This window comes from Haplochromis burtoni, unplaced genomic scaffold, assembly GCF_018398535.1.
Source record: "Haplochromis burtoni strain Fernald_Lab_line unplaced genomic scaffold, NCSU_Asbu1 Contig_276, whole genome shotgun sequence".
In the NCBI taxonomy this organism is placed as follows: domain Eukaryota; kingdom Metazoa; phylum Chordata; class Actinopteri; order Cichliformes; family Cichlidae; genus Haplochromis; species Haplochromis burtoni.
The window spans coordinates 94,608-104,613 of NW_024582637.1; the positions used below are offsets into that span (position 1 = coordinate 94,608).

Consider the following 10,006-nt stretch of genomic DNA (forward strand, 5'->3'; position numbering starts at 1 on the left):
ACTTTGTTACATGCCGTCTTTCTGCAAGATTTACATCTCTGTCAAACAGGCAGATAAATGGCAAATAATACCAGGTACCATAAATGCAGATGATTTAACCTCACTCTGATGAATCAAGTATCTGTTTAACTTAATTTTGTAATGCCTAATATACAAGCAATTAAAAAAGCTTAATAGAAACTGACAACAGTTCTGTTTCGTGAGATTTTATTTTCCAACAACATAACCTTGACAAATTTGTAATACATTATATGCTACTGTTTATTTAAAAAAACAAAACAAAAAAAGGAAGTCATTAGCAATATGTTTGTGTTTTTTTTCTCTTTTCTTTCTAGCATAGAATTCCATCACTATAGTCATTCATGTTGGTTGTGATATACTGAGAATGAGGCCACTCAAACATCACCCCCCACCCCAGGAAAAAGAAATCCACAGTCAGTTTTTCCACCTTCCAATTCCAACATCCCCTTACCCCACCCACATCAAAGCCAGGGCAAACCAAGCAGCTACATGCTTTCTCCAAGGGGGGAAAAAAAAGAAAAAAGAAAAAAAGAGGGGGAAAAAAACAAACCATACAAAAGAAAAAAAAGGAACACATGAAAGAAGCACAAAGTCCTAAAAATGTGGAATCTGGTGAGATTTGTACAGGTGTGATCCCAGTACTGACCACTGTGGGGCAGTGTATGTTTATCCATACAGGTCATCATCATTATCTTCATTGAACACTGGACCGGTGCCAGTTCCACCAGAGCCATGGCTTGGACCACTGCCGCCTGCAGCACTGGAGGGAAACCTGAAAGGAAACATTTTTATTTATTCTTTATTCTTACATTCAGAGGAAACTTCTCCAGACATCCTTTAAATACACAGCTGGTTTCAGCTTTTGAGTGTATTAAAGAATCTGCTGGGCGATATAAGATTTTTTCATATCATGATATGAGCCACTAAAGCATTTAAGTTTCAAAATAGAACAAACAAAAAAGACTACTAAATTGTCACTTAGAAACAAAATATTAATTCTAAAAATAAATCTAAGTTTATTTTACAGAAGAAGAGACAAAATTGACTAACTTATATAATATTGCTTTGGAAGCGCTGTCTGAGATAAATGTTTATGTCAACGGAGTTGGTAACAAGGATCCATTACCTTAATTAGCTGCTTGAATCCTTCATTTTCGACCGTGTTTATTGGAAGCATGTCTTTAGCAAGTCAGTAAGCTGTGGCATTCGTTATGTTGCTATGTCTCTCAGCTTTTTTGTCATATGGTAAGACGCTGGAGAAAGCCGACTTAATTGACTGTTGCTGCTTCGCAGGGATTCCCCTGGTTGTTTTCGATGACGAATTAGCGCTTTCAGTCAGAGATTGAGCGTGCTCTAGTGGGTGACACTGCTTCAGTTGATAAAAAAGGTTTGTTGTATTTCCAGACTTTGTGGAAACATGCTTTTGGCGCAATTTACAGTGCGTGTTACTCTGTTTTTTGGTCAGACTTCAAATAGCTGAAATACCTCCACACTACGGAATTTCTCTGGCCTTTCCTTTCGACAACCTCTAGTTTCATTTTTCTATCGAGAAAAAGTTATTTCGCAATACATATTGTTCTATCGCCCAGCTCTAATTACAGTACAATCAATGAGAACTTAGAAGGAATAGCATCCACATTAATGGTTCTTTTCTGCAAAACTTAAAACTACATGACTTTCAAAATTTAGTATGAAATGAAAGTACCTGAAGCTGCCAAAGCCACGGCTCTGCTGCAGTGTCTGAGCGAACATCTCGTATTTGCGAATGTCATTGTCACTGACAGAGCGGCGAGCAAATCGCATTGCCTCTTCAAAGTGGTCCTTCCTGATCTCCGGTACAGGATCATCCTCTTCTACCTCCTATGAAATCAACATTTTATACATGAGAGATCAGAGGCAGCAGCATTGCAATAGTTTGAAGATGCTCATCCTGATATGAAAAAGTGAACAAGGAGATAAAACAAGTGCTGACCATAGCTGATGGGTTGGTCTGCCTCTCCCTCTCTCTGCGGATCTCGTTTTCAATGCTCTCCCTGATGGCCAGTTTACACGCCCGCTGGCAGATCTCTGTGAGATCAGCTCCAGAGAAGCCGTTGGTCATCTTAGCCAGGAAGTCCAAGTCCACATCCTATCAAACGGAGACAATGTCAAATTTTAACTTCTATTCAGTTACAATTAGTAAGTCACATTTTTTGTTAGCTACTTTTGGCTGCTCCCCTTGTCACAAGGGGGCCATCATATTGGGCATCTCTGCTGAGGTTTCATTTGGCAGTTTTTACACCAGATGCCACTCCTGATGAAACCTCAAAGGGGACATTTCTATTAATGTTCTAAATTGCTTGTAAGACCATTTCTTAACATCTATCATTGTTCTAATAAACAATCCTGAAGTAATTGGAAGCAAATTTTAAATTTTTAACAAAATGACAACATTTTACAGGAATTCAGCATCAACTGTTTGTATGCTACTTTATGCTACAGTAACTACACCAAGAAAAAAACCCCAAAAACAACACAAGAGTTAAGTGGGTATGTCAGTTGTGTGAGTAAGTAGCAGCTTTGTCACCTTGCTGATGGGACTCTTGCGGAGGTTGGCCTTCAGGATGCTGACCCTGCTCTTCTCGTCAGGCAGGGGGATGTAGATGAGCTGATCCAGACGGCCAGGTCTCAGGATGGCAGGGTCGATGATGTCTGGTCTGTTTGTGGCTCCAATGATAAAGACGTTTTTCTTGCTTGACATTCCATCCATCTCAGTCAGGATCTGGTTGATGACACGGTCTGCGGCTCCACCGCCATCTCCCACGTTGCCACCACGGGCCTTGGCTATGGAGTCCAGCTCATCAAAGAAGAGAACGCATGGGGCTGCTTGACGAGCCTACATGTAGAAGATGAGCACACACATCAAATATACAAAGAAATCTGTCCTATCCAGCACCAAACTGTTAAATGTGACAACTCTGATTTAACAACATTCAAATTCTCTGACATCCAAATGCAACGACAGACATCCTACAAAGTCTCACCTTGTCGAAGATCTCTCTGACATTAGCCTCAGACTCTCCAAACCACATAGTGAGCAGCTCAGGTCCTTTGATAGATATGAAGTTTGCCTGGCACTCGTTGGCAATGGCTTTAGCCAACAGAGTCTTACCACATCCAGGGGGACCATAGAATAGCACACCCTTGGATGGGGTCATGCCAAACTTGAGGAACTTGTCTGGGTGCTCCACTGGGTACTAAATTAAGTACAAGTAAGGGGGGAAACAGTTAGAGACAACACTAAGCCTTCAGTTTACAATGTATCAGTTGTTTCAGACATTTCTAAATGAGGCTCATACCTGCACCAACTCCTGCAGCTCCCTCTTGACATCATCCAGACCACCAATATCCTCCCAGGTAATGTTGGGAACCTCAACAACAGTCTCTCTCAGGGCTGATGGGTTGCTCTGGCTCAGAGCCCACTGGATAACAGAATTGATCGTGTTAGTATTGACGCCAAAAGGCAACTACTGGCTATGTGAATACCATCTTAGGCCGGAACTGCTGAAGACATCAGACATGCACTTTCTTGAACACAGAACCTGGCATAGTCCCTAATGAAATTTGCATCAATCCAACTCCAGACTCAGATACATAGTACTGTCCCTACCATGACAGCAACCCTGTATGTAACAGTAACCCCAGTTAACGAAGGAGTATCAGATTGCTTACCTTGAAGTCATCCATGGTGACAGCAAGAGAGTTCATGACTTCAGCATCAATGGTCTCATCCTCCAGGTCAATCAGGTCCATCTTCTTCCTAATGGCCTGCAGAGCAGCCTCAGAGCACAGAGCTGCCAGATCTGCACCCACATGCCCGTGAGTCTCATTGGCTACCTAAAATTGGAAACAGAGAGCTCAACACTTAGGAATTTTTCCCTAGGTTTCCAAGCAATGTGCCTTACATGTGACAAAGACCTACATCTGTAGCTTTATGCAACTCAGCTACTTCATAATGGATGACTGTGTCACAAGGAACAATTATAATACACTGAATGCCAGGCCAAGTACAGTCACTAAGGTTAGCTTGGGAACTGAGTAATGTGAAAGTAGCTCTTCATTAGATAGTATAACAGCAGATTAACAATAGTTACATATAATTACTTAAAACATGTAGTACAATTTTACTTCTTAGTCTCAGGCAATAATAACCATATGGCTATACCCATCGTTCAAGGAATCCGTGTGTTGTATCTTTAAACCACACCAATTACAAGAAAGGAGTTATGTGTACAAACCTGTTCCAAGTCAACATCATCAGCCAGCTTCATGTTCTTGGTGTGAATCTGGAGAATCTCCAACCTTCCAGTAGCATCAGGGATACCAATGTCAACTTCCCTGTCAAAACGCCCTGAAAGTGACAAAGATTAAACCCAAGTATTAGTTTTAATGAGAAACCGTTACATGAATAAGATTATTAAAGTCCAAGAGTAAACTCAAAAGTAAAACTAGCTGTTTATTTAAATACAAACAAGAAAAATTGTTTTTTGCATTGGTGCATACACCATGTTTCAGGAATGTGGAAACATGGTGTGGGAATTCATGACTGATGTGTTTTCACAGTAACAACCCATCTTAACTTCCTGTTGAGCACATATTGCAGCTGATGCATCCCCCCCATCATAGTTCACTGAACATTATTAAAAAAAATTATAATAATAATAAAACATTTACACCCCATGTTTAGCGCCTCGCTAACAGAGAAGTACAACACTATCTGCTGATGTTACAGAAGTATTTTAGTATGAAGACCAGCATAAATCATTCCATTTAACAGCATTAATATTTGAATGTTCAGAAAACATCCATGTCTAACTCTTTGAAAAGCCTTTGTTAGGATGTTTCTGACAGCTTTGACAAACTGAAGTGCAGAGTTGTGAGAAAGTGACCCACAATTAAACTGCAGACCCCACAAAATCAACACACCAGCAGTTTTAAAACTGCAACGACAAGGTTTTAGGAGGCATTCAAACAGTACTCTTCATGTTATCTAAAAATCTAACAACTTCATGTGCACGAATCTGTTCAAGTAATGATTTAACTTGAAAAATTATATTTTAATTTGCCTGAAGAGAAGCTGTAACGAACATATTCTGACACTGCTGAATATTATGCAAAAATAAATACATAAATAAATGATTAAAGTCTTAAATTTAAGCCTAAATATTGTTTAAAATTACTCTTCACACAAATTTGTAGTGAAATGGTGAGATGTTATAAATTAAATTGCTGGTGTGTTGCTGACTTAACATTTTATGACAAACAGACACACACAAAGTGGATGTTTCTTTAGGTTTTGGCCCATAAAGTAAATTAAAGACATGCTTTAAATACAGTTTACCAAATCTCCTGAGAGCCGGATCAATGCTGTTGGGTCTGTTGGTGGCAGCCATGACAATGACATGAGCTCTCTGTTTCAGGCCATCCATAAGAGTCAGAAGCTGAGAAACAATGCGCCTCTCCACCTCTCCATGAGTCTATTAAAAAAAACCAAAAAAAAAACCCACAGGACATTTTAAATCCCATGTAGAAATTAGAGTGCTGACTGAATTAGAGTACCTAATCAGGTAGTCATCAATACGACAGAGTTTTGGTTCAGGTCGCAGCTGCTAGATTTTTAACACAGTAAAAAATAAACTTCAATAAATACATAAATAATTGGTAAACATTTTGTTTTCATTTCCAAGGTCTATAAACTTTTGCATTTATTTCACAAGAGTCACATAATAAAACTGACTGTGTGTGTGTGTGTGTGTGTGTGTGTGTGTGTGTGTGTGTGTGTGTGTGTGTGTGTGTGTGTGTGTGTGTGTGTGTGTGTGTGTGGCCACCTATTCAGTTCCATGATCTTGCTTACCTTTTCTCTCTTTGGAGCAATTGCATCAAGCTCATCGATAAAGATGATGGCAGGAGCATTCTTTTCAGCTTCCTCAAAGGCCTTTCTCAGGTTACTCTCACTTTCTCCAGCCAGCTTACTCATGATCTCAGGGCCTAAGACACGGGCAAACAGTTTGAAAAGCAACCCCACCCATAGTATCAGCTACTGATAGGACTCTCATAAATACTCATTTAAATCAATCACAGACATTAAAAAACAAAAACACCAAACCCGATCTAAATCCACTCCAGCATCAAGCAGTCCTAACTAGGATTACGTAGGTATAGAAGAAATAAATTAACGTTCACACCATTAATCAGAAAGAAGAAAGCTCCCGTTTCATTGGCCACAGCTCTGGCAATCAAAGTTTTTCCAGTTCCAGGGGGTCCGTAAAGCAGAATTCCACGCGGTGGCTGTAAATAAGGGGGGTGAGGAATGAAATCAAATTTAAGACAAGATTTTTTTTTTCTTAAATTGAAAGTATTTTATGACTGATATAAAGGCGGCAGACTGAATCTCTTTGAACTTTGAACCTCTCGTCAACCATTACATGAAACAAACTGAAACTCAAACAAAATATAGAAAGCACTCTTACTATACTTTGATGAAATACTAGAAATGCATACTAGATATGATAAGCATAGCACAGCAGCCCAAAAAAAGAACAAAAAATAAAACAAACAAACAGAGAAAAAAAACAACAACAACAACAACAACAACAACAACAACAACACACATACACACAGATACAAATACTCTAAAAGTCCGTGTCATTACCAGTAGGTATTTTCCACAGGTCATTCCTGCACAGGTATACTTTTACTGGAACAGATTAGGATCGCTAGGCTGTATAAATTGTTTAGCTGAGTGGGAAAATTGGCCTCATTCTTTTCAAAAATACAGTTAAAATCCTTACTTTACAATTCTAGAAGAAAGCTAAACCGGATTTTCAATTTACATTTTTTTTAAGTTAATTAAAAAAAATTAAAGAAAGAAATAGCCCCAGCAGTCTCACCTTGACTCCTATGGCCTTAAACAGGGCTGGGTGCCTGAGTGGCAGTTCCACCATCTCTTTGATCTGAGCCAACTGCTTCCTTACTCCTCCAATGTCATCGTAGCCCACTTCATTCAGGGACTCTTCCTCATCCTGCATGTTCAAACACAAGCTGTTCACATTTTTGTGCAGTTGATTTTTTCCATTTCTTTTCGGTACAAGTTAAACCACACAGAGTTGCTGCTACCTACCTCTCTCCGAATTGGCTCTCCCTCACAGTGAATGACAGTATCAGGAGCAACGATGCAGTAAGGGGATGGGTCAGTCTCTACCACCTTGAACTCCACAGCACGCATTCCTCCTCTGACCAGGAAAATGTCACCTTGACAAGGTAAAAGTTGAAAACATACAGTTTCAATAGAGTGGTAAGCTGGTGTACCCTGAAAGAGATAAAATATGCAAATAAAACCTCTGGTCTGACAAAAGAAACTGGTACTCACCTTTGCGGATTGGCCTGTAAGCCTCCAAGAAATATGGCTTCAGGTAGACCTCAAACAGGTTGCCAGTAATTCCTTCTACTGTGTCATCTATTGGAAGAACATGAATCCTCTTTCCGTACTTCACATCAGGACATGGCTGAATGCTGAGGGAGATAATAGCCTTAAAAAGACAAATTTTTCAAAAGTTGTTAAATTTTTTTTATAAAGTTGTGTGCTTTTACATACCTGATGACGTCACCCAGGCGGACCCTCAGATTGTTGCGGACCACCCTGTTCATGCGAACTTTTTCGTCAGAACAGGTGTCATCAGACAGCACAATACACACAGTCTCGCGCCTCTTCTTTCCTTTCATCAGCACTGTGTCTCCACGGAAGAGCTGCAGCTCATCCATTTTGGTCTTTAAACACATTAAACCATTATTTTGTGAATATCAGTGTTACTACCTTTCATGACAAATCAAAGTCTTGAACTTGTTAATAAAGCCATAAACCATTCCAACTATTTACCTGAGAGAGGGAGACCACGCTGTTGTCTTCATTGATGGATTCATCAACAATCAGTCTGTTGGGTCTGTTCTTCTGTTTCAGAATTGCAGTTGCAAGATCATCATTTTTGGATCTATGAGGAACGCAAAATAAAAAGGTCAAACACAATATTTCAGTACCTTTAAGGTCTCATGTGTAGTTTCCACCACTGAAGGAAAAAAAGTGCTGACCAAGTCAAAATTTGAGGTTACCATCTCAAAATCTTGATTTTTTTCTGAGATAATCAATTGAAATGTTAACGACGCTCTGGCTGGCAATTTTTTTTTCAAGCCCACGCATATTATATACATTACAATAAATAGAAAAGGAAAACTAGTAAATAAAAACAGTCAAATGTTATCATTACCATGTCATAGAACAAGTCAATTTTAAGTGTAGTAACATCATTAATAAAGTTGACGAAACTGGCTCAAAAATTACTGTGCACACTGTGAAACTTGTAACAGTTTCTGGCTTTGTCTTTGGGGAAATGCAAAGCACTTTTTTCTACCCTGTTTTGAAAGAAACTTTAATAATGGAGTCAATAATGTGAACTCCTTCAAAAGTTGCTTGTGCAACACTGTAAAAACCACACTGGCATGTCTAGTACTCAAATGGGAGTTCTTGTACAATAAAATTTTGGTACCTTGTGTTGTTAATGCAAATGCTTAAGTTGTGTACATCAGTGTATTGTTTGTAGACTTTTATAATGACCCACAGAAATAAGTATTATAAATGTAATTTACAGGATGTGGCAGAAACCCCCGTTTTATATTCCATGCCCATGTTTCTACATTAACTCTTGTAATTAAGCACTTATGACCAACTTTGAGGTATTCAGTGCAAACAGGTCGTTTACACAACTCGCCGATTGTGATTCAGTGCTACATATGGATAATTCACGCCATCATTCGTACATTCAAAATATTAAAATAAAACATATGGGTATAATATCACCAATATGATTCTGTAAAAGTCCGGGACAGTTTATATGGTTTCTCTTTCATGTTGTTAGCACGCTAACCGTAGCTTTTGCGCTAACACACTGGCGAGTAAGCGAGCCCAGATGACACAGCAAAAGAATTAGAAAAACTTTGTTAGCTAGGTCCTCCCTAAGCACTCATGCTACAAATGTAGCGTGAGTTTTCAGACGTTAGCTACCAACGTAATCGTGGGGTACATATTGCTTACATGTATTATTTCATTACTGTTCAGCTAACGGCAAATAGAATCCAACTAAACTGAGAGGCATTTGAAATGAGTGTCCAACACTGTTAGCCTGCTAGCTTGTTTGTACTGTGCAGCTATAGCTTTAAAGATAGCCGTTTAGCTGCCTAGCGTTTTCTTTACTAAAGCCTTTAACAGGTAACATGGGTTTATGCCATTTACTGAGCTCATTTATATTCGCTGTAATGAAAATCTGATAACCAATCTAAAAACGGGCCATTCACCGGTGGGTAGGCCACTGTGTCGGTATGATGTGTGATGGTGGATGGCTGTGGCCTTGCCAGTGCTGCTAAGCTAATGTTAGCATTCAAACACGACAGCGATGACTGCGCTTTGTCACACAGCTGGCTAACGCTCAGCACCGTTAACCGGTCAACGACAACGGCCTGAATGACAACAGTTAGACAAATGTCAACAATCATAGGGAATTGTACAATTGTGAGAACTACACTGTTACGTTAACCAACGGACAAAAGTGCGGAGGATGAAGTGACTGACCCCATTAGCTACCCTGTTAGCAATGTATTAGCATTCCAGCTAACTTTAATAAACTAACGTATTTTAACTTACATTAGGTAATTAAAAGGGATTTGTTGGTTGGTCTTTTTTTCGAAATAAACATTGTCTGAATACACTATGATAATTATACTCACTCCCCTCCCGAAGCCATGGTCGTCCAACCTGGATTACAATTAATAAATAAATTCTAGCTAAATGTTTAAGAAGCTTAACCGGTTCTCTGCTCAACCTTCTCTGTGATTTCACGCGAAAGAGCAGCGGTTTCCGTGCTTTCTTTACACTTATACCATGAACTGGATGCATCCT

At 39.3% G+C, this 10,006-nt stretch overlaps 1 protein-coding gene across 1 annotated transcript; it reads right to left on the minus strand.

Moving 5' to 3' along the window:
- Positions 1-190: 190 nt before the first annotated feature.
- LOC102292216 (valosin containing protein) lies at positions 191-9,979 on the minus strand. Its single transcript, XM_005940124.3, has 17 exons — positions 9,835-9,979; positions 7,937-8,048; positions 7,655-7,827; positions 7,430-7,572; positions 7,181-7,311; positions 6,951-7,082; positions 6,246-6,348; positions 5,915-6,048; positions 5,402-5,537; positions 4,299-4,411; positions 3,733-3,897; positions 3,360-3,482; positions 3,045-3,257; positions 2,588-2,896; positions 1,994-2,149; positions 1,727-1,881; positions 191-793 (listed from the first exon to the last, which is right to left on the minus strand). Exons 1-17 carry the CDS (start codon positions 9,849-9,851, stop codon positions 688-690), a joined length of 2,421 nt encoding a protein of 806 aa, XP_005940186.1. The 5' UTR covers positions 9,852-9,979; the 3' UTR covers positions 191-687.
- Between the last annotated feature and the right edge of the window lie 27 nt (positions 9,980-10,006).

Bases quoted from the DNA above. Each gene is read 5' to 3' on its own strand.
- LOC102292216 (XM_005940124.3), bottom strand. The intron at 5,538-5,914 runs GTAAGCAAGATC...TTTTTTTAATAG, and splicing joins TTGCTCCAAAGAGAGAAAAG to ACTCATGGAGAGGTGGAGAG. The intron at 3,483-3,732 runs GTAAGCAATCTG...TCTGTTATCCAG, and splicing joins TCACCATGGATGACTTCAAG to TGGGCTCTGAGCCAGAGCAA.